The 25,488-nt window shown below is 42.9% G+C and overlaps 1 protein-coding gene across 2 annotated transcripts in view; it reads right to left on the reverse strand.

Annotated features, from left to right (window-relative positions):
- The window catches only part of LOC134401522 (uridine phosphorylase 1-like), a 60,038-nt gene that overhangs the window by 18,852 nt on the left and 15,698 nt on the right, over positions 1-25,488 (reverse strand). The window contains exons 10-13 of one of the 2 annotated variants that reach the window (XM_063130554.1): positions 24,233-24,327; positions 16,986-17,101; positions 11,873-15,569; positions 11,681-11,812 (exon numbers count right to left, since the gene is read on the reverse strand). In XM_063130554.1, coding sequence (XP_062986624.1) covers positions 15,523-15,569; positions 16,986-17,101; positions 24,233-24,327 — 258 coding nt within the window. In that variant the 3' untranslated portion in view covers positions 11,681-11,812; positions 11,873-15,522. Of the gene's footprint in view, positions 1-2,882; positions 3,001-11,680; positions 11,813-11,872; positions 15,570-16,985; positions 17,102-24,232; positions 24,328-25,488 lie in introns of those variants that run through there. The other variant, XM_063130563.1, reaches the window with a different exon arrangement.

Below are 25,488 nucleotides of genomic sequence, written 5' to 3' on the forward strand. Positions count from 1 at the left end.
AGGGGAAGAGAATGCAAACAGGTACAGGGTAGGGTAAGCAGGCACAGGGTAGGGAAAAACTAACAGTAGAAAGTAACAGTAGAAGTCTGCACAACATCAAGTTTTAAAAGCTTTAGGAAAAAGAAAAGTTTTTAGTTGAGCTTTAAAAGCTGTGGTTGAACTTGTAGTTCTCAAATGTTCTGGAAGAGCGTTCCAGGCGTAAGGGGCAGCAGACGAAAATGGACGAAGCCGAGCAAGGGAAGTAGAGGCCCTTGGGCAGGCGAGAAACATGGCATCAGAGGAGCGAAGAGCACGAGCGGGGCAATAGTGTGAGATGAGAGAGGAGAGATAGGAAGGAGCTAGACCGTGAAAAGCTTTGAAGGTTAACAGGAGAAGTTTATATTGGATTCTGAAGTGAATTGGAAGCCAATGAAGAGATTTCAGAAGCGGAGTAACATGGTCGGAGCGGCGAGCCAAGAAGATGATCTTTGCGGCAGAGTGGTGAACAGAAACCAACGGACTGATGTGAGAAGAAGGAAGGCCAGAGAGAAGAAGGTTGCAGTAGTCCAACCGTGAAATAACCAGTGCATGAACAAGCGTCTTGGCAGAAGAGACAGACAAAAATGATCGAATCCTGGCAATATTATACAGGAAAAATCGACAAGATTTAGCTACTGCCTCAATATGAGGAATAAAGGAGAGCAAGGAGTCGAAGATAAAGCCAAGGCTACGAGCTTCCTTGACCGGAGTAAGCGTAACATCATTGACAGTAAGAGAGAATGAGAGATGAGGAGAAGGTTTAGGAGGAAAAACAAGCAATTCAGTCTTTGCCATGTTAAGCTTCAAGCGACGATGAAGCAGCCAAGCTGAGATATCTGAAAGACATGCCGAGATACGATCGTGAACATCAGGAGAAAGTTCCGGAGATGACAGATATAGTTGTGTATCATCGGCGTACAGATGATATTGGAGGCCATGAGATTGAATAAGCTTGCCCAAGGGCAACATGTATAAGGAAAACAACAACGGGCCAAGCACCGAGCCTTGCGGAACCCCTACTGAAAGGGGAAAGGAGGAAGACGAGCTGCCATTAGCCAACACGCTGAAAGAGCGACCCGCTAGATAGGAGGCAAACCAGTTATAGACAGAGCCACAAAATCCAAGGTCATGAAGGGAATCTAAGAGGAGATCATGATCAACCGTGTCAAAGGCTGCAGTTAGATCAAGGAGAATAAGAACGGAATAATGGCCTTTAGACTTGGCAGTAAGGAGATCATTGGTGATCTTAGTAAGGGCTGTTTCGGTGGAATGCAGAGGACGGAATCCAGATTGAAATGGATCCAAAGCAGAGTTACTAGAAAGAAAGTCAAGACAGCGAGAGTAGACCGCACGCTCCAGGATCTTTGAAACAAATGGCAACAAAGAGACAGGTCGGTAGTTAGATAGAGATAGCCTATCAAGAGTAGGTTTCTTGAGAATGGGAGAGACTGTAGCATGTTTAAAAGCAGAAGGAAATGAACCAGAGGACAGAGAAAGATTAATAATATGTAGCAAGGAAGGGAGGATAGCAGGAATAAGATTAATAAAGACGCGAGAAGGAATCGGATCACGAGAACAAGTGGAAGGCTTCGAAGAGCGCAGTATTGTAGACAGTTCATCCGCAGAGACCGAAGAAAACGCAGAGAAATTTGCAGGAGGAGCTGACAGATGAGGAACAGGAACTGGAAGAGGAGCAGAGCTGGCCAGATAAGAGCGGATAGTTTGGATTTTAGCATTGCAAAAAGAGGCAAAGTTATTAGCAGACAGAGAGGCGGGGAGAGATGGCGGATTAGGCTTCAGAAGAGAATTGAAGGACGCAAAGAGCCGCTGAGGATGCCTAGCATTTGATTGGATCAGCGTTGAGTAGTACTGCTGTTTGGCCAGTGAGATGGCAGAAGAGAAAGAGGAGAGTACAAATTTGTAATGGACAAAGTCTGCCCGGTCCCTGGTCTTATGCCAAAGGCGTTCAGCTGCCCGGGAACAAGAGCGAAGGTAGCGGAGGGAAGAGGTGAGCCACGGTTGGGGTTGAGAAGGGCGAGCTATCCGAGTTGTAGATGGAGCAAGATTATCAAGAGTTGAAGATAAGGAGGAATTAAAGAAGGAGACAGCTGAGTCCAAGGAGACAGCCGAACAGACAGAAGGAAGGGAGGAGGCTAGAGACTGGGAAAAAGCCTCATAATTGATAGATTGCAAGTCACGACAAGAGCGAGAAGCGGGACGTGAAGGAGGAGGATTATGAGTAATATTGAAAGAAACTAGGTGATGATCTGACAGCGGAAAGTGAGCAGTAGAAAAGTCCAACACAGAGCAATTCCGAGTGAGAACAAGATCCAGACAGTGTCCAAGGGAATGTGTGGGTGCATCAGACCAAAGCTTAAGATCATAAGAGGAAGATAATGAGTGAAATCGTAGAGCTGCAGCGTCTTGAGGGTCATCCACATGAATGTTGAAATCACCCAGGATAAGAGTAGGACAGTTGTCAGAGAGGAAAAAGGACAGCCACGAATCAAAATCAGAGATAAATTTTGAGGACGAGCCTGGGGGGCGGTACAGAACTGCAACCCGCAGTCGCAGTGGAGCGAAGAGCCTCACCACATGTACCTCAAAGGAGGAGAAGCAATGTGAAGGTGGAATGGAAAGAGGCTGGAACTGGCACAAACTAGATAATAAAAGATAATAAAAAAAATAATAAAAAAAAGATAAAAGATAATAAAAGATTATGATATTAACTGCTTTGATAGTTTACTAGAAAGCAGTATAGAAACCTGTGTAACGAATAAATAAAAATAGGACTCAGTTGTGCAGTGGTACGATAAGCAGGGGAAACTGTTGTTCTATTGCCACAGTATAAAGCCTTTTCTTACCTTTACATCTCCAAATAAGGCAGGAAGATCATGGGTACCAGTCCCAAGGGCAAAATGATACAGGACGTCTTCTTTCATCTTCTCAAGGTGTGGGTTGGGGACGTGAATGGAAGTTTTTCTGTTAAAGACGAAAATTGATTGGTATTAATTCATAGCACTGAAGTAGATATCTTTAAACAAGGCAACTAGTATGACACCTGGGGCTCATCTACACCAAGCAGGATATTCCACTATGAAAGTGGTATGAAAGTGGTACATAAAAGGCAGGAGGCACACTACTGCTTTATAGTGGTATGAAAGAGGTATATGGTATGTGTCCATGGGCCCCAACAGTTGTCAGTGCACTTCAATACCAGTGCACTTCAAATGCAGAAAAGGAACAGGGGCAAGGCTGGCAGATGTAAATGAGCACAATCCTCTAAATCCATTCAAATTCTGAACAGTTTCTAAGCTCCATGTGTGCAAAGTTGCTCTTCCAGCTCCGTTTTACAGAATTCTATGAAATTCTATGAGCACAACTCTTGGTAATTATTAAGAAAGTGATTGACATGGGCTACCTTGGAGGGAAATGAAAGGGGGCGTGCTGGCATGTGGTGAGGGAAGAGGATGGCTTAGGCTGTATCCCCAGGCTTCCCCAGCCTCCTTCCCTCCCACTCCCCCATGCCTCAGCTATTTGGGCAAAAAAGCCCATCTAGCTAAATTGCAAAGCAGTAGGTGCACCAGAGGTATGCAGTACTCAGCTCTACTTCTCCTTGTCGTCAGAGTCAGCTGGGGCTGTGAAGGAGCTGGACCAGTGCCTGGAGGCTGTAATGGGCTGGATGAGGGCCAATAAACTGAAGTTGAATCCTGATAAGATGGAAGCTCTGTGGATTGGTGGTTCCCGAGTCCGGGAATTGGGTAAGCAACCTGTTCTGGATGAGGTGGTGCTCCCTCTGAAGGAGCAGGTACGTAGCTTGGGAGTACTCCTAGATCCATCATTGTCACTGGAGGCCCAGGTGGACTCTGTGGCACGGAGTATTTGGGGTCAGCTTCAGCTGATCTGCCAGCTATAGCCTTTCCTGGACAGGGACAACCTAGCCACAGTAGTGCATGCACTGGTAACTTCCCGAATAGACTACTGCAATGCACTCTACGTGGGGCTGCCCTTGAAGACGACGCGGAAGTTGCCGCTAGTGCAAAATGCAGCAGCTAGACTGCTGGCAGGTACATCTTATAGAGCCCACAAAACACCGGTCTTAAAGGAACTGCACTGGCTGCCTATACGCTTCCGGTCGGAATTCAAGGTGCTGGTAATGGCGTTTAAGGCCCTAAACGGCTTGGGACCTTGATACTTGAGAGAGCGTCTTTCCTTATATATGCCTGCCCGAGACCTTAGATCTGTTGGAGGAGCCCTTCTCCACATCCCATCAATGCAACATATATGTTATGATGGGACAAGGGAGAGGGCTTTCTCTGTGGTGGCACCCCGACTGTGGAATGCCCTCCCCTTGGAGGCCCGATTGACGCCAACATTGATTTCATTTTGACACCAAGTAAAAACATGGCTTTTAAACAAAGCCTTTGATGGTTAAACTCACTGGCACATTGTTTTAACTTTATATATTACTTTTAAATTATATATTGTTTTAAATTGGATCATGGTTTAATTTGTTTTTAACTGTGTATATTTATTGTTTTATACTGTATGTTTTTATCTATATGCCACCCTGAGATCTTAGTGATATAGGGTGGGATATAAATATTTTAAATAAATAAATAAATAATCATCCTGCTGTGCCTCCCAGTCTGCACTGGATCATCATAAGCCTCTGACTTCAGAGGCTTACGAGTATCAAGGATGGATCCTATAAGATTTCTGGAGGAGTAATACCGCTAATGCTTCTCTTAATCATATGTTTTGGCAATGCTCAATAGTTACAGATAAACTTCTTATTAGAACACTCTTTAGGAGTTACTGATGTGCATGTTCTCTTAAATTATCTACCTGCTTCCTGGAAATTAATGCATGGTCAGCATAAATGGATTCTCCATGCTCTTTTGGCAGCAAAAAGACAACACTGGAAGGATAAATGCTCACCTCCTATGGAATGGATTGAGGACTTAACAATGCTTTCAGCATTTGAATGGATAGTCTGTAGCATACTCACAAATGGATACATATATGGATATTTGGCCTCCTTTGTTCAAGTTTATGTATAATTGCTTTTCTTTTTTGCTTTTTTCATGTGTGTGTGTGTGAGAGAGAGTATATACATTCATGTGCATCAATTGAAATGGATACGTTCAATCAGGTAGTTACATTTTTCTTTTTTCCCTTTCATGGTTTTGTTTTGTTCTGTTTAAATTTACAATAAAAATAATTTTTAAAAGTCAGATAAGGACTGCAGTGGAAATTGGAATGGACACAATGATGAGCCAAGGTTTATGCCTCACATCCCATCTGTTGGAATATTACTTCTGCTATAGCCATATAAAAGAGGTTGGGAATACATTTGCTCCCCATTTTTGAGGCATTCTGTACTTCTCCCTAGCCCCGATAAATAGTAAAGGATTCAGTTCTTACTCCGAAGGCTGCTTGTCCACCATCTTCTCCAAGGCATCACCAGAAGCCATTGTTTCTAGATAGGACCTAAGGAAGAACACATTGGGACAGCTGCATCACATGGTAAGCACTGTGCAAAATAAGTGATGAAGGAGCAGGACTAGACACATGCTTGACATCAGGCTGCATTGTAAACCATGTAAACAATTATTATTATTATATCCCACTTTTTGCCCAATGCTGGGCCTCCAGGCAGCATTACAAAATTTAAAACATACAGGATCAAGTATTATCGTATGCCGCTTGATTTACTTCTGAGGAAACCATGCACAGTTATGGTGTGCATTTTTTAATTTTCTCAACCATGAAAGAAATAGAGAAATAAAATTCCTGAAAGCCTCATAAAACAATGCAACAGAATCAAGCCTCAAAGCAGTTCCCCACTTGGGGCACCCCAGGCTGCAGGTGAGGCATTGCACTTTTGAGTGCTGTCACACAGGGGCCTGGAGGTGTGGTGCGAACCTCTGGCACACCCAAGCAGAGGAGCATGTCAGGCAGAAGGCCAGGCTGGGCCCTACTCCATGCTATCCTAGTTTTCTACATGCGAGACTTATTGTGGCTGGCGCAGGGAGGGAGGATGGTCTCCTTCCCAGGCAGGATCTACACTACTGCTTTAGAATGGCTATGAAGTGCATTGACAACTGTTTGGGCCCATGACACATTCCATTTTCAAACTGCTTTCAAAGTGTTGCATCTGAAACAGTCCAGTCAGGAAAAGCTCCCTCATTGCTGGCGGCGGTCAGTGGAGGCTGGTGGCTCCGATGCCAGTGAGGCTGTGAATCTGCGCTGGGTTTCAGAACCAGTTAGACAGCTAAAGAAGCCGTCCAAGGCGCTGATAGCTCCTTTATAGTTCTGACTGGTTCTGACTGAAACCCAAAGTGGATTCACTACCCCACTGACGTCGGAGCCACCAGCCTCCACCGGAAGCCGCCTCTGGCTGGATTCATTTTACAACGCCGGCCGGCGGCGATCGCGAAACAAACGCCTCAGCGCCGCCTTTTGGCTGTCGACCAAGCAGGAATCCGTGAGGGGCGATGCCCTCACGCAGCGTCCCCCAACCAAGCGGGCGCCCTCCTGAGGTACTGGACCACAACTCCCAGCATCCCCCAGGAGGGCGCCCGGTTGGGGAAGGCTGCCATCACCGAAGGGAGGCGCGCAGCGAGCCGGTTCTGGGCGCGCTCCCGTCCTCCCCGCTCCACTTCAGCTCCGGCCGCTCTGGACCCAGTGGACCGGGGCTGGGGCGGGAGCAGGAGGAGAGGAACGCAGACCCCCAGCCCAGGCTCGAGCCGCTGCCGCCTCCGGGCTGCAGACGGAGAGGCCCGGCCGGACGAGGCACAACAAGCCCCGCCCGCAACCAGGGCGCCCAAGGTCTCCCTCCGGCCTCCTTACCTGAAGACGGTCAAGAGCAGGTGGCGAGAGGGAGGCCGTCGGAGCGAGCGAGCAGCAGCAGAGGAGCAGGCGCGTCGTCTTCGGAGCCGCCGGACAGACCGAGGGTGACCCTGCGGCCGCTGAGGACTTACGGGGACTGCTGGCTCCCTTTGTGCCGTGCCTGCCCCGGCTCCGCGTTTCCTGTTGTTCTTGCTCCGACGACGCGCCGTCGCTTAAGCAATGCATATTGCCGAGTCCGATCGCCTTCCTCGTTCGGTTCTTCCCGGTAGCCGGCCGCGTTAGTCATCCCCGCCTGTCGAGGCTTGGGAGAGAGCAGGCCATGGTTGCCACTTCGTTTTCTGTCGGGGCTCCTGAGCCTTTTACAGGCAGAACTTCCATGTGCCAAGCTTTAGCCATGTCTGCCATTTGAGGGGGCAGGGCCGGTGCCAGACTATTTTGCACCCTAGGCAAGGTGAGCTACTTTCTCTCTCTCACACACACACACACACCCAAAAATGCCAATTCATTTTTAAGAACGTATGTTTCCTGGAAAAAATAAGAAGCACAAAACTTGAAACTGCTAAATTTATTTTAAAGTGCAAGAAATACGTCATGCCAATTATAGCAAACAAATTGGAAAGGAACGTCTATGGGTCAAAAATGCATTATTTAATAGGAATATCACCTCCAAATCATCCACCCCCCACCTACACACACACACACACACACTCAGCATCACTCACTCTGAACAAACACATGCATGAACACATGCATTCACTCAAAGACCCCATGCACCCCATTCACCCATACATTCTCTCTCTCTCTCCTGGGCGCATTCTGGAAGTCTGAACGTGGAGCCACCCCACCCCCACCCCAGCGTCCCTGGCTTTGCTTCGGCTGAGCAGGTGCAGGGCACCATCTCGCCTGCCCAGGCCCAGCTGAATCATCGGGCCAGGCCAGCTCACAGCCAACGCATGAGTGCTGCGCTGTGCCCGGCGCCCCTCTTAGCTTGGCGCTCTACACAGCCGCCTGAGTGGCCTCTACGGTAGCACCGGCCCTGTGAGAGGGGCTTCAGTCACTAGCATTTGATGGCACGATTTCTGCAGTTCGTTCTATGGTGACAGGTGTGTGTGTGTGTGTACTATATTTTTATTTTATTATTTTATTTATTTATTACATTTTTATAACGCCCAATAGCCGAAGCCTTCTGGGCAGTTCACAAAAATTAAAAACAAGAAGAGCGTAAAAACGACCAACAATCTAAAAACACAAATACAGAATACAATATAAAAAGCACAACCAGGATAAAACATACACAGCAAAAATTGATATAGGTTAAAATATGGAATTAAAACAGCAAAGTTTAAATTTAAGTTAATAGGTATTAAAATACTGAGAAAATAAAAAGGTCTTCAGCTGGCAACGGAAGGAATACAGCGGAGGCACCAGCCGAACCTCTCTGGGGAGCTTGTTCCACAGCCGGGGTGCCACAGCAGAGAAAGCCCTCCTCCTAGTAGCCACCTGCCTCACTTCCTTCGGCAGGGGCTCATGGAGAAGGACCCCTGTGGATGATCTTAAGGTCCAGGCATAATAATAAATAATATTATATTTACAGCCTTTCTTCCAAGGAGCTCAGTGACATACATAACTCCCCCCCCCCCTACAAACACACATTTTATCCTTACATCAAGCCTGTGAGATAGGTTAGGCTGAGTGTGTGTGACTGGCCTAAGGCCTTCATGGTGGAATGGGATTTGTACCTGGGTCTCCCTCATTCTTGGCCAACACTATAGACACTACATCACACTGGACATCATTAGGCAATTCCACAGATACGTGCGATTCCCTTTCATACTTAGGGACACTTGGCTCATGGCATCCTTCCAACTGAAATATCCAGGTCATGTATCACTTCCTTTTAGTGGTTGTTAGGGGCTTTTGTACTGTTTTTTTTTTTTAACACCACCATAAATTGAAATTTCTGAAACACCCAAGCCTGCTTGTTCAAAGGGGGAAGGGAGCAATTAGGCTCTCTAGATTAAATCACTCTCTAGATTAAATGTGTGTACTTAAAACCTTTCTAACAACACTCTAGTGTGTATGATATATGAACATGCCTATGTGCTCCTGGTGGGAACAGGGTCTCTAAAGAATAGGAACTCCCCTAAAAGATGGGGGGGGGGTGCTCTCAGTGTGACTATCACAAAAAAGAAAAGGTCTAGGGTTTTAGGATGTTTTAAGTGTGTACTTCCATGAACTCTATTTAGCAACTTCACGTAACTTGATGCAATGCAGCTATAAGGGAAGGAGCACTAAAGGGTGTAATACCAGGGGGGAAATCCTGCATTAACACACACCACACAGTGACACTAAGAGGCCAATGCAATTCCTTTATCAAGCAAACATACAAAAGGAAACCATTTTCAACAGTGAATTAACTGTGATCACAAATATCAAAAAAAGTTCTAGGGTGGGGTGGGCAAGTTGCCTTTTTTGCAGCTCACCCCCAATTTGCCACTGTTGGATAAAATGGGTGCACAATGTATAAGACAGTTTATCAATGGAAACATTTTCCTAGGGAGGTGGTGATCATGAAGAATTTCTGCAAAAGGCAATCCTTGTGAATGCTTGATGCATGGCAGAAAATGAGCTGGAAAACATGAGAACATCGAATGGAAATGCTAGTCCGCTGGTTCAAGACACCTTTGGATCCAGGCCAATGTATTTAGAAAAAGCCTTGAGGCAGATTTATGTAAACCAGAACTGTAGCTGTCTCTCTGTGGTGGATACCTTGATCAGGTTGCAGATTCCTATGCATGTTAATTTCAAATATGCCAAAACAGAGCTGGGAACTTTTTTTCTTTCCCTATTTGATTGATATTGTACTTCTCTAGTTGATTTAAATTCTTATTAAAATGGTTAGAGGTTGAGATCATTGTCGGAGGAACTGTTATACATCCCACCACCAAAAGATGCTAGGTGGACAGGAACATGAGACAGAGACTTTTCTGTGGCAGCACCACTGCAGTGGAATTCTCTCCCAGAGGAGGTGAAATTAGCCTATACCATCCCTAAAGGTGTTTAGGCATGCAGTGAAAACATTCTTATTCAGCTTGGCTTATAACATGGTTGGTTGGCTGGTTTGAATAAGATGGAAGGTTTTTACTCAGCTCCCTTTGATTTTAAAGCTTTAGTTTTAATTTTTGTTATTCAGTGATTAGTTTGGTTTTGTTCTTTTACATAAATCTCTCCAGGGCCCTTGTTCAGGCAGAAAGATGGTATAAAATGCTTTTATAAATACATACATACATTTCCCTGCATATTTAACCTTCTCACTGATATTATGTGTCCCATGCCATAAATTTCTCACTTATTCATGTATCTTGGGATTTGTGTGTTGTCAGCTGTCCTGGATTCTTCAGGCCCAAGAATATTTATTTATACCCTCCTTTACTCCAAAGAGTTTGTATGCATGCCATCGAGTTCCTTGCCCTCCATAGCATCTCTTTCCCCTCCCATGGTGTGGAAGAGTGTCTCTTTAAGTCATTCCATGACTGTTTCCTTTTACAAATGAGCTGCACTCTCTCTTCTCTTTGCTCCCACCTATTTCTTCCTGGAATTGGCCGTTGTTTGGGCTCTTGGCTTTTAAATCATCTGAAACTAACCGGAAAACTAGTGTTGAGTAAACTAGTTCCAGAACATAGTCATACAAACCCGAAAAGTTTACAAACATTTCCCCAATGACCAATGAATTATGATACTATAGTTAGGGTTTTCCAGACACACAGCGCCTAACATTACTAATCAAAAGACATTGTGTAGCTAGTTCATCTTTTCCTCCTTAATGAGTTTTCCATGGCAAGATAAAAAAAGAAGCAAAAGGAAAGTGTGTGTGTGTGGTGTGTGTTTACATAAGGAAGACAACATCTAGAAAAACAAACACACAAGTAAATCCTGTGTATGAGGCAGGGCAATAGCTTGATAAAGCCTTCCTGTGGAAGCACTTAGACTAAAAGAACTCTTCTGCATTTAAAGAGACAATTCCACTAGCTGGGTTAGCATATCATGACAATGTAACCCTTACCTAACAAATTATACTGGTATTTCACTGGCTTCCCTTCCTGACGAGGTACTAGAAAATTGAAAGGGATCTCCTTGTTCTCCCTGTCTGTTATTTTCAAAACTGAAATAGTGTTCCTTTGGTATATGGAAGTAATCCACTGAAGGGATTAGAACTATTGAATAAATACAGGCTGAATTGACTATTGACCTAGAGATGCAAGGATTTTCCTAATTCTGGTCCAGAAAACATCCAGTAGCCCCCCTTTCTATTTCTGGGTGTCTAGAAAATTTCTAGCTTCCAAAACATGATGGCTCAAAATGGCTTCAGGTGGGAGAACAATACTTCTTTTTCATTCACCCCCAGAGTTCAGCCATCTAAGAACAGGTAACTTTTCAAGAGTACCACCACCCACTCCCTGCCCAGGGGATATTGACCCCCTTTCTGAGGTTGTGTAGGCAAAGAGGTGTGTTTGCTAAGACATATTGGAAGGGTCCAAATGGTTAATGATTGCATGTATGTGCGTACAGATAGATGCTAGAAGTCTTTGTAACAAGTTCCATGTATTCAAGCAGTCCAGTGGTCTTTTTAGCTCTTGTAATCACACCCAATAGCTGTTTTGTCTTACCATCACTGGGTTTCTTGGTTTTTATATACTATTGGTGGATACCCCACCATGTAATAGTGAATTTCTTAGCTCAGTTCTTAATTGTCAGTCAATGTAAATGGTCCTGCTATCAAAAGTTCTAGGGAAAGGAACAGTTCTTTTTTCCAGTTTAATCTTTTATTATACTCAATTTTAAATTAAAAAAAACATATACGATGCATAGTCAATTATCAGATGCAGCAGAAACAATTAAAACAATAGCAACAACCATGTTACTAGGAAAAGAACAATTTCTTATTATTATTATTATTATTATTATTATTATTATTATTTATATAGCACCATCAATGTACATGGTGCTGTTGTATTCGGTCTTGTTTACAACTAAGACTTAGTCAGTTCTTACTGCCTTTCATGAATCTCATTATATTTACAGTACTGTAGTTCACAAGAATTACATTCCTTCAAATGCAGGCAGGAAATTAAGGATTTCCCTTTACAAGCCTCTTTTTCTTCTTTAAAAAGCTGTTTGGCAAGCACAAAAGTTGGCAAGTTCTTATGGCACCTTCCACTTCCCAATAACTACTGTAATTTTTTCCCCCCAGCACACTTTCCAGCTAATATTTGTCCCAAAAGTTTCAAAGGTCTCGTCATTATTAGTGAACATCACTTCAGATTAACAAATATTCAGGGGGGAAATATCAAGCAATGATAGCTTCCTTAAGATGGCAGTTAGTAGAGCTTGAGCTTTTATCAAATGATTCTCACAGAGCCAAATAGAAAGAAAACTAATCCCAAGAAACTTCTATTAAAAATAACTAAAAGTTAGCATTGCCCCTAAACTTTGTATGAATCACAGAAGCAGCTTTACACTCATTTTTTTAAAATGTTGTAATTTGAGTATTTCCAGAAACTACCAAAAAACAAAACAAAAACAAAACATAATGAAGTCATTGGGAAGAAGAATGTCCTCATTCTGACAAATCTCAGTGAACTTCAGGCTTGTGTGTTCTCCCCACCCCTCTGGTAAGACTGTGAGGAAGCACTCAGAAGCCTTTATTTCCATTTTACACTAATCACAACTTGTTGTGATGTCCAAACCCAGACAAACTGTGGTCAGTCTTAACTATGATTTGCTGAAGCAAGTCAATGTCAAGCCATACTTTATGAAATTGGCTTGTTTGAACTAGTTAGGTGTCAACACTTTTTAGCTTTCAGTCAAACTAAACCAGTGGAAGCTTCTGATCTTAAAGCCATGCCAGAGGAGAGAGGATGGGAGAAACATATGAGCCTAAGCTCATTCTTGTAATGCTAAACCATAATTTACTGTTACATCCGAATGTGGCCGATGTTATCATCACTATCAATGGTAGTGTATGCAATTCTCATCACTATCAGCACTAGTGTTTACAGTTGTCATCACTATTAAAGGTAGTGTATTATGGAACATTTTAAATTGACACTTGAAAAATAAAATATTGCTTCCATTAGTTTCACTGCCACTCACTTCAGAATTGTACTTGGCTGTATAGTGTATTCCATACCGTAGATCAGTATACAAGGGGTAACAGGAAACCCACCCACCCGACTTGCCATTCTTTACTCCACCACCATTTCCCGTTCTCCTCCCATTTCTAACTTTGTTGCATATAGTAGGTTTTTTAATATACAAAGCAGGGGTCCTGACTGCTAATGAAAATACCCCCTATACCAATCCAAGCCTGACTCAAGTTTGTCAAGGGCCAATGGAACTCCTAAAAGCCAATATTCTACCCTCTGTATGAGCCCATCCAGGTGGCCACTTTACCCAGGGCTGCACCAGCTGTATGGTAAACTTCTCCTTACCACTTGGTAGGATAATACAGCTAGCTCAGTTACCCTGAGGTAAGGAAAATCACCCTGGGGTAGTTTGGACATCTGTATGCATTCTCTCATTTGGTCACTGCACTGCAGTGATAACCTCTTACAAGGTATAAAACTCATCAGGTAAAGAAGGTAAGCTATTATATCTAGTCAAAGTAAAAATATATTGACAATTTGAAAGCATTGTATTTCAAGGCAAGTAAATACAACGTGCCTATTTTCAGATTTTGACGAAGTATTCCTAGCTTCAAATGCCTACATCATGGGAAGTATCCCAACATTCTCTTCCCTGCTTAAGCATTTTCGTACAAGGATCCACAAATGCAGTGGCCATGTGGTCTGTGCCTGCTTTCTCAGTACAAAGTAAGAGACCTTCCCCATGATATCTCCACAGAGAACTCCAAGGGAGAAGAGGTCTTTCACTCTCAGTTCTTGGACATGTGCAGGTAACTCAGTAGAGGGACTAGGTCAGCTTCTCACGTCATGACAGGTTTTCAAGGTGCTCAGAAGCTGCAAGAACAGTGCTTGAATTATGGGGGAAAGTTAGGGGGGCCTTTATAAATTTCAAAAGCCCCAAACCCTGACTCACTCCAATCTTAAACTCATGTCCCCCTGTACCCTTATAAAAAAGCAGTAGCTTAAAGGGCCTCTACAAAAGGTAAGGGATCCCAGTGTCCTTTATTTATTTATTTATCGCATTTCTATACCGTCCAATAGCCGAAGTTCTCTTTATTCCTTTATTCTCCCCACTGTAGTTCAAGCACTATACATGAGGAATTCTTATTGCTTCTGAGTTTCTCCAAAGCCTACCATGAGGCAAGACTGACTCAATTCCCTCTCATGAATCCTACACACATTCCAGACATTTTGAGGAGAGGCGAAGTCAGTGGCAACCATATATAATAGCCAGCTACCAAGACCAGCCAAAATTAGCAGCCCCCATATTTGTATATATGATATTGAAGGTTATGACAACTCCAAACCAGACACAAATCTCCTGTTCTTTTTGAACTTCTGAAGAAAGAGCATTCACCAAATAACTGGAATGTAACAGGAAACCAATTCTGATTCGTTGATGTTAGGATATTCAATGTCCACAATTGGCCAAGAAATCAGCTGAGGCAAGTGAAACAATACAAAACGTCTCAAATGTATTCACTAAACAAAGGAGCTGCACTTAAAAACTAATGCAGATTTTGGAAATGTTTTAATGTAGTTCTACTTTTAAAATAGTTTACAATTTGCCTAACAAAATTTAAAAATGTGCTTGATCTGCTCTAAATTGGTTTTCTAAACAACTATTTCCCAAGTAAAATCTTCCTTAAATTTTTCAGAACAAAACAGTTTTGGCAGGATTAGATGAGAGTTCCTTTTGCTACATACAGACCTAAGGAAATAATTAAACAATTATTTCTACTTGCTAATGGTTTGTTCAAACAGAATCAAAGTATTTATGTAAGTGTATATGATATGAGGTATATACCAGAACAACATAAGAATGGTATTGAAAATGATCTGTTCTGATATACACTGCAATTCAAAATTAATATATATTCTTTTAGTATGGACCAACATCACAAGAAACTGTCCCATTTTACTTACGTCATTCAACACATGAAAACATTTAAAAAGAAAGCCTAGCATTGCAAGGTGTGTGTTAATCAAATTAGTCTCATTTTAATGGAACAATACACTTTCACTCCAATGATGCAGCACCACAACACAGCATATATTAACCGGATCCTGTGACTACAAGGATGCTACTGTTCATCAGCTCTCAAGCAGATGGTGTTGCTTTAGACCAGGCTATAAAGCACACCTTAGCAGAATTTGTTGATAACTGGCATTAGAAGCAGACAACATCTTACAATACAACAGACGGAGAGATTTTAACAGCAGAAGCAAGCATCCAGCAAAAGATTGCTGGACCAAATTTATGTCAGTTGCTAATTTACTGAAACAAATATTTTTAAAAATCAGGGATGAACGTGGCCCATGGTTTAGGTGAGACTTATATCATCTAACCCATCAATGTATAACTTACTGCAACCTGCTTCCTAAACTGTATTATAGTTTTCTCCACTCAGTGTTGTTTTGATATAGCAACAGAAATTGTGGCAATTCTATAAAGTATTTGCTTTTACTCATTGTCTGGTTGCGTTGATTCTGGCTGGGATGTCTCCGAATCTGCAATACAAGACATAAGAGAAAATTAAGTATTCTTTTCTCTAAAACACAGGCAATAAATGATTCTTTTCTTTACAAAAAATACTCTTTAAGGTGGACAGAAAGGGGGCTCTAATCTTGTAAAGTTGATTTGAAATGAAGAAAGAGCACAAGAATTGTGGTATTACTCCTCTTTAAAGAAGAGTCTGTCCTTCTATTCCTTCCTCACTTAACTGTTCTTTCATTTGAATAGTATAAGTCTAATAATATGTGGTAATAAAAACATTGTAGAAAATATACACGATATACCTAAGGCCCATTCTTTTCAGTGGCGCTTACTTCTAGGTAAGTGTGCACAGGACTCCAGCCTTAGGCTTCAACCTTATGCACTGAACTCAATGGAGCTTACTTCTGAGTGGACATGCATAGGATTGCCCCATTAGTTTTTTGTTTGTTTGTTTTGTTTTAAGGCAGGTGTTACGTAACAAATTTCCAGGACTCCATAGCAGAGGACTGGAATGTAACTAATAAAGTTGTTATCCAATACACAGAGTTCATTTTTCTAATTTGGATTACATTTTCCTTTTCCAAAAGCTTTTTTGCTTTGCTTCTAGTAGACCTCTATTGCATGCACAAGCCTTCATACAATGATCCTCCCTGTCCCAGCCACCTTGGCTAATAATTCTCCCATACCACCACACCCACACACTCTTTTCTTGAACTTCTCAAGCAGACCACTATTACAGTCCACTTTAAATCACTGTGGATATTTACTAAGTTTGCTCTAGCCTCCACAGATACTCGCAACACAAATACAACCTTGCCTTCCAGCTTAGGGACTTCTCCAACGTGGGATTAAATTCTAAGTTATTTTGGAGTGTGAATTAGCATACATCACTCAAGTTGGAGAAAGCTGCTATAATCAATGTCTGCAATGCAGCTGGAAGTCATTGGTTTTCTTATCATGACCTACTGAAAAGGAAAGAGTTCAAACGGAGGAGTCAAAAATAGCTAGTTTCCCAGCTGAGTCAAAGGAGTAGCACTGTTTCCTGTCTCTCTCCCTTTTCTACAGGCTAATGGGATGGCTACTGAATGATGGTTGGAGAAGAGGCAAAACCTGAGCTGGCTTCTTACAAGGTTGATGATAGCCCTTCTTTCATAAAACATGAAAAAGGAAAATACAATCCAATTGAAGCCCAATTTCCAGAGTTTATCCACTGCAGCCTTCCTCAGCCCATGGTACCTTCCGGATGTGTTGGACTACAACTCCTATGTTGGCTGGAAATGATATGAGTTGCAGTCCAACACCTCTGGAGGGCACCAGGGGGCTGGGAAAGGCTTTCACAAGAGAGACATCGGCCTTTAGCTTTGCTGCTTGTTTCCAATAATTACTACATTGGGGTTTTTTTACTTTAAAAGAAGTTATAAAACATTTACCATCAAGCTGTAGATTCTTTTCCTCCCATGCATCGTGCTTCTTATGCCACTCACCCCCATACCCACTGCTCATCAGTTTAGTGAAGTTTACATGTTCAGTTTTGGGGGGTACAGCCCTACAAAGAAAACACACAAGAATTAAAGCCTAAACCAAAACTGGTACCCATCATTTTACCATCTCGCCTTGTAAAAAAATATTCTGGTCGACAGCTGGATGGCCCACTGTGAACAGAGTGCTGGACTAGATGGACCCTCAGTCTGATCCAGCATCAGGGCACTGCTTATGTTCTTATTCTGTATGTAAACAACAAAAAAGTGTGATTTTTAAGACGACGCCATCAGTTAAAATTGTTTACTGGTTATAACCTGTACCATTGTTTTCAAAGACAATTTCTTAGCAGCAGTTCATTGAAATGATCCGCTATTGTAAATTTCCCATGCCATTTTTATAGACAAAATAACTTGGAAGATGCAAGAAAGGCCACTTCACACAGTGGCTCAGTTCAGACAACACGTTAGTCAATGGTGGTTTTAGACCTCCATGGTGGAGTTTTTATACCACTGGTGAAACATGTTGTCTGGCAGGAAAACTCCATGCAACAGTGGAGGGTTTTTTGGAAAACACTCCACGCAGAATATCCACACTGTGCAGAGGAGAGTTCCTGCACAACCGCTGTGTTGCATGTTGGGTGGCGGGCTCGGTGGAGTTTTCTGATGCACGGAGTTGACTTTACCCACTGGCTACAGAGTTCTCTGACAAGAGCGGCAAAAGTGCCGCTCTAGGAGAGCTGCTGGGATTGTTTTTTCACAGCAATGGCTGATGGGATACCATCAGAAGGACCAGGGGGAGGAGAGAGGGCGGAGGAACTGTCAGTTAAACACCGCATTGACTTTTATTCAACTCCAGGGTAGGCAACACTCACACAATGATGGAGCTAGAACATGTTGTGTGGGGAGTGCCCCCTAAAAACACAACCGTTGAGTGGAGTTTTCACACTGTGTCAACTAATGTGTAGTCTGAACTGAGCCAGTTAGTAACCTTTCCTAAATGGGTGTATAGAAATAGTCAAGCTGTGTATACGTGGCACTGGAAACCTGCTAACCACAGAATTCATGTGTGTGCATGTGTATTGTGCATGCTACACACACACGCACGGAGCAGCTGGGATCCAAAGAAGTATGGGTGGGCTTCCCAGCTCTCTCCTCCCTACAGCACCCCCATAATCCTATACAGAGGGTCAGAGGGCTCTAATGAATGAAGAAGACTTTGTGTAGGAAGAAGGGAAAGGAAGGAAAGGAAAGGAACCTCTCGTGCAAGCACTGAGTCATTACTGACTCTTGGAGGGATGCCAGCTTTTGCTGACATTTTCTTGGCAGGCCTTATAGCAGGGTGGTTTGCTGTTGCCTTCCCCAGCCATTATTACCTTTCCCCCTCATTTAACCGACTTCGAGAGGATGGAAGGCTGAGTCGACCCGAGCCGGCTGCCTGAAACCAGCTTCCGCTGGGATCGAACTCAGGCCGGGGGAGAGTTTCAGCTGCAGAAACTGCTGCTTTACCGCTCTGCGCCACACGAGGCTCATATAGGAAGAAGGGTTGTTGTTGTTTATTCGTTCAGTTGCTTACGACTCTTCGTGACTTCATGGACCATCCCACGCCAGAGCTTTCTGTCGGCCGTTGCCACCCCAGCTCCCCCAAGGTCAAGTCTGTCCCCTCCAGAATATCATCCATCCATCTTGCCCTTGGTCGGCCCCTCTTCCTTTTGCCTTCCACTTTCCCTAGCATCAGCATCTTCTCCAGGGTATCCTGTCTTCTCATTATGTGGCCAAAGTACTTCAGTTTTGCCTTTAATACCATTCCCTCAAGTGAGCAGTCTGGCTTTATTTCCTGGAGTATGGACTGGTTTGATCTTCTTGCAGTCCAAGACACTCTCAGAATTTTCCTCCAACACCACAGTTCAAAAGCATCTATCTTCCTTCGCTCAGCTTTCCTTATGGTCCAGCTCTCGCAGCCTTAGGTTACTACGGGGAATACCATTGCTTTAACTATGCGGACCTTTGTTGTCAGTGTGGTGTCTCTGCTCTTAACTATTTTATCAAGATTTGTCATTGCTCTCCTCCCAAGAAGTAAACGTCTTCTGATTTCCTGGCTGTAGTCAGCGTCTGCAGTAAACTTTGCGCCCAGAAATACAAAGTCTGTCACTGCCTCCACGTTTTCTCCCTCTATTTGCCAGTTATCAATCAAGCTGGTTGCCATAATCTTGGTTTTTTTGAGGTTTAACTGCAACCCAGCTTTTGCACTTTCTTCTTTCACCTTCGTCATAAGGCTCCTCAGCTCCTCCTCGCTTTCAGCCATCAAAGTGGTGTCATCTGCATATCTGAGATTGTTAATGTTTCTTCCTGTGATTTTAACTCAAGCCTTGGATTCGTCAAGCCCAGCACGTCGCATGATGTGTTCTGCATACAAATTAAATAGGTAAGGTGAGAGTATACAACCCTGCCGTACTCCTTTCCCAATCTTAAACCAGTCCGTTGTTCCGTGGTCTGTTCTTACTGTTGCTACTTGTTCGTTATACAGATTCCTCAGGAGGCAGACAAGATGACTTGGTATCCCCATACCACCAAGAACTTGCCACAGTTTGTTATGATCCACACAGTCAAAGGCTTTAGAATAGTCAATGAAACAGAAATAGATGTTTTTCTGGAACTCCCTGGCTTTCTCCATTATCCAGCAGATATTGGCAATTTGGTCTCTAGTTTCTCTGCCTTTTCTAAACCCAGCTTGTACATCTGGCAATTCTCGCTCCATGAATTGCTGGAGTCTACCTTGCAGGATCTTGAGCATTACCTTACTGGCATGTGAAATAAGTGCCACCGTCCGATAGTTTGAACATTCTTTAGTGTTTCCCTTTTTTGGTATGGGGATATAAGTTGATTTTTTCCAGTCTGATGGCCATTCTTGTGTTTTCCAAATTTGCTGGCATATGGCATGCATCATCTTGCAAGATTTTAAACAGTTCAGCTGGGATACCGTCGTCTCCTGCTGCCTTGTTATTAGCAATGGTTCTTAAGGCCCGTTCAACCTCACTCTTCAGGATGTCTGGCTCTAACTCACTGACCACACCATCTGAGCTATCCCCGATATTATTATCCTTCCTATACAGATCTTCCGTATATTCTTGCCACCTTTTCTTGATCTCTTCTGTTTCTGTTAGGTCCTTGCCATCTTTGTTTTTGATCATACCCATTTTTGCCTGGAATTTACCTCCGATGTTTCTAATTTTCTGGAAGAGGTCTCTTGTCCTTCCTATTCTATTGTCTTCTTCCACTTCCGCACATTGCTTGTTTAAAAATAATTCCTTATCTCTTCTGGCTAACCTCTGGAATTTTGCATTTAATTGGGCATATCTCCCCCTATCACTGTTGCCTTTTGCTTTCCTTCTTTCTTGGGCTACTTCCAGTGTCTCAGCAGACAGCCATCTTGCCTTCTTGGTTTTCTTTTTCTTTGGGACGTTTTTTGTTGCCACCTCTTGGACAATGTTGCGAACTTCTGTCCATAGTTCTTCCGGGACCCTATCTACTAAATCTAGTCCCTTAAATCTATTCTTCACTTCCACTGCATATTCATTAGGAATATTAGTGAGCTCATATCTAACTGATCTGTGGGTCTTCCCTATTCTCTTTAGTTTGATTCTAAATTGTGCAATAAGAAGTTTGTGATCTGAACTACATTCAGCTCCAGGTCTTGTTTTTACCATCTGTATAGATGTCCGCCACCTTTGGCTGCATGTAGTCAATCTGATTTCGGTGTCGGCCATCTGGTGAAGTCCATGTATAAAGCCGTCTTTTCGGTTGTTGGAAGAGAGTGTTTGTTATGCACAGTGAGTTGTCCTGGCAAAATTCTATCAGCCTATTTCCCACTTCAATTTGTTCTCCTAGACCATGCTTACCTGTAATTCCAGATGTCATTTGACTACCCACCTTAGCGTTCCAGTCTCCTGTAACAAAAATAACATCTCTTTTTGGTGTATTATCCAGTAGGTGCTGCAGATCCTCATAGAACTGATCTACTTCTGCTTCTTCAGCATCTGTGGTTGGGGCATATATTTGGATCACTGTGATGTTAAATGGCTTACCCTGAATTTGAATTGAGATCATTCTATCATTTTTTGGATTGTATCCAAGCACTGCTTTAGCCACTTTATTATTAATTATGAAGGCTACTCCATTTCTTCTGTGATCCTCTTGTCCACAGTAGTAGATCTGGTGGTGATCTGATGTGAAGTGGCCCATTCCAGTCCATTTCAGTTCACTGACACCCAATATATCTATATTTAATCTTGACATCTCACCAATAACCACATCCAATTTGCCCTGGCTCATAGATCTTATATTCCAGGTTCCTATGGTGTGTTTATCTTTAGAACATCGGATTCGTCGTTCACCACCAGCACTGTCGGCCGCTAGCCATCCTTTCGGCTTTGAGCTAGCTGCGTCATCACATCTGGGGCTAGTTGAACTTATCCTCTGTTCCTCCCCAGTAGCATTTTGACCATCTTCCGACCTGGGAGTCCCATCTTCCGATGGTATACCGACATATCTCTGGTTGTACTGATCCATTTAGTTTTCACGGTAAGAATACTGGGGTGGGTTGCCATTACCTTCCCCAGGGATCGTATTTAGTCTGACCTCTCTACCATGACCTTCCCGGCTTGGGTGTCCCTTCACGGTTTAGCTCATGACATCCTTGAGGCGTTCAAGCTCCAGCACCACGACAAGGTAACCTTGTATGAATGGAGCTTGTGGCGATACCCACCTTTTTGTCCCTTAGGTATGTCTGGATTTGTATGTCTAGTGAGGGTGAAATGTTTGACTGAGTGGGTGTGGCTAGTGATGCAGTGAGAGAGGGGGAGGGAGGAGTATAAATAGGTTGGCTGAGGGGATTGTGAGCTTTTAGTTTTGAGGTTTGGTTTTAGTCTGGGAGTTTTAGTCTTGCTTGTGCTTCGTGAGAGTGTTTGGTGTGAGGAGTGAGAAGACACAGAATTTTAAGGGACTTGGGATTGTTGTTTTAAATATAAAAATATGCAGGTTTGATCTAAATTAAAATACTAAAGATTTGTTAAATTTCAATAAACTTTACTTTGTGCTCTGTTACCATAAACCACGCATAAGCTCGGATTTATTACCTGCTATATTACCCAGTGTAAAAACATCTAACAATACACCTGCAATTCAGTACCTCAGTAATAGAACTTATTTTCCAAAACCCTTTACCTTGTTCCCTCACATATAGGGGAGAGGTTGTGTTGTTTTTACCCTTTCCTCAGGCTTTTCAAGAGGTGGCGCTTGGCTTGAGAAGGGTGTGCTAGGCAAGGCCTTCTGTGTGAGGACAGTGCCGTCGCAGAGCTCCACTCAAGGAAGGTGCCTCTCCCCAATTTGGGGGGAAATCCCCTTCCCCCTTAGCCCCCTGCACCACAGCCTGTCCCATTCAGCAGGGCTCCTTGACCCTCTGTATAGCATTTTCATGAGGCTGCTGTGGAGAGAACGAGGCAAGGGAGGTGGCCAGCCCAGTTACACATGCAGAAATCTGGATCCAACAGTGTACTAGGTGGGCTCAACAAATGTGGCACAAAAGCCTCATATTTGAAGAACACAAGCTCCAAACTCCCTTGGGCATGTGGAACCACTTTCATGGTTCTTTGGATCCCAGCCACTAAAATAGACTGACTCATGACCAAATCTTCACACTGGACAACATACATGGATGTTCACCTCACCCCCGACTCTACCAGTGTAAAAAAAGTCATGCTTGAAAGAGAAACTGTTGATAAATATGAATGACTAAGACATAAAAAGGGAGCTTTAGCTATTGGGCGGTATAAAAATGCAATAAATAAAAAAAGGAAAATGATCACAACCATCTAACCCACAATAGTTCTCATATGAAATTCTTCCAAAATGAAGCCAGGGGTATGCCTGCCACCGTTTTCAGACAGACAGGGCCTGTTCAGAAGACACCTTAAACACTGCTGGTTAAGGCTTTCAGTTGAGCAGTAGGGATTAAGGTGTCTTGTGCAATGTATTTTGCTAAACTCTGCTCACTCACTAACCACAGTCAGATCAACTGCAGCAGGGTTAGCGGCTCTAAACGTGGCTTAAAGTGTTGTGTGCGACAGCACGCTTGTGGTTATTGCTAACCTCAGAAAACCACAGTTTTGCTAACCACAGAGCCTGAAGGGTCATCCAAACAGGCCCATTGTTACCAAGTATGCATGTACCTGACAAGTAAACATTGTATATATATTTTTAGGAATGATGAACTTATTGCAGTCTGTATATGCTATAGATTAGTTTAGAGTAGAATGCTTTGTTAGAAATGACAACAGCATAGTTAAATCAGGGAGAAGATGACTTCTCTGAAAGGCTCTCTGAATCAAAAAACAAATTTATTCTTAGAAAGGCTACCTGAATTTAACAGAGCTTTTCTAAATTGGAAAAAAAGGTTTGAATCAGTCAAACATTAATGTTTTGAGATAAGGATTGTGGCCATTTTAGGCAGGATGTTATAAAAATAGATTTTTGCAAGACTGAAAGAGACATCCTGAGGGAACACGAAGCTTGCAAAACATTTAACACAAAGTAAACTAGGTAAATATGGTCTTATATTTTAAAAAAACTCATATTTACTCAATTGGTAGTTAAGTAAATAAAAACTGCTTTGTTGAATGGAACAGTAATGCTGACTGTAATGGTAATAACAGCATATTATATTAGCTACTATTTTAGTTATATTTTTAATCACCATAATTATAGGATATTTTGGAACATTCAAAGCTTGCCTCATAATTGCAGTTATGTTACACTTTACACTTATTTAAGCGATATATTCATTCATTCACTGAACTGGTTGGAAGGTGCTCCAGGGCCTACAAAATTTATACTATTCAAATATAATGCTTGTTATCCTGGACAATCAATTGGAATCTACAACTGATTGGGGACTATCCAAATTGTAGACAGACAGACCTGCAAACAAAGCCATCTGCAGGTTCAGTGAGTGGCTGGTGGTAGAGAATGGACAAAGTGCTCCATCCCTCCTCTGTCAGCTTCCAGGAGACTAGTAAAACACTTTGCAGACTAGTAACTTTTGTGAGCTCTTTTACAAAGCTGCATTACACTGGACAGTAGAGTTACTTGCACATGCAATAATAGGACCTGGATATAAAACAGAAGCATTATACATTACTAACATTGGAGGGAAGTAACGCCTGTTTCCTCCATGGGGGTCTTCCTCTTCAAAAGATGGTGGCTTTCTGTGTGGGTATCTCGGCGATACAGCAGGAAGCTTTTTTAATGTAAAAAGAAAACCTAATTCAGTAGTTGGCATAAACACATACATGATCAAGAGCGTCGTCACACGGGGGGGAAATCGTGTTTGCTTACAGTCGCTTCTCTGCCCATGTGTGTGTCCCTCATTACTTCCTCTTTCAAAAGAGGAAGTAAACAACATGCAAGTGGCCCATTCAGTGGGCTGTTTTGATCGTGCTGCTTCTCCTACACACAACTTCCGTCTTTAAAAATAAGCCAGACTGACTGGGGGGTGAGTGTATTTTGTGTGGCGTGAATCATAGAATAGCAGAGTTGGAAGGGGCTTACAAGGCCATTGAGTCCAACCCCCTGCTCAATGGAGGAATCCACCCTAAAGCATCCCTGACAGATGGCTGTCCAGCTGCCTCTTGAAGGCCTCTAGTGTGGGAGAGCCCACAACCTCCCTAGATGCTAGAAGGGGCGGGAGGTGCACAAAACGCAGATGACGTTGTGAGAGGGACCCATGAAAAACCGTCAGTGCCCAGTAATGAGCATGCAATAAACGCTTGTCTGATGGAGCTCTAAAACTGTCTGAAGGAACAGTTAAAAGGGAAGAATATTCCTAGGGGAATTGCAATACATTCTGTAACAAATGTAGCCATCTTGCAAAATCCTGCATGATACTGGACAATAGCTAGGATTTGCTTGTGGCTGGAATATGACACTGTGTGAATGCATCTCAAGTGGTACTTTACAAAGTGATCAAGCCTGCTGACAGATTAACATTTTAGAGCAGTCACAAAATGCATACTTCAGATTGTCAAAACCATGGTTAAAAGGTCAAAAAGGGACTGTAAGCTTACACACATACTCCCTCAAGCCCCTCCACTCTCCAGCCAAAATTGAGCATGCTTAAACATTGTTTTAAAAACTGTTAAGGGTAGTCCAAATTTACTCTTTACTAGGATTTGGAACTGTGGCTTGAAGTTGGTTGTTAATAAGCAGTCTGGTTGGATACAAGTAAACAGTCACCAAGACTTTAAAAAAGGGAAGATCATGATAGTATTTAGAAGAAAAAAATTCAATCATTAATAGTTTTGACAAGATGGCCTACTCCAAATACTCATTTCACAGCTTTGCTATTCATAGAAGTGTTCTATTTGACATTTTCCCTCTACCTTTCATCAAATCAAGTCTT

The sequence above is a fragment of the Elgaria multicarinata genome, chromosome 1 (assembly GCF_023053635.1).
Source record: "Elgaria multicarinata webbii isolate HBS135686 ecotype San Diego chromosome 1, rElgMul1.1.pri, whole genome shotgun sequence".
Classification (NCBI taxonomy): domain Eukaryota; kingdom Metazoa; phylum Chordata; class Lepidosauria; order Squamata; family Anguidae; genus Elgaria; species Elgaria multicarinata.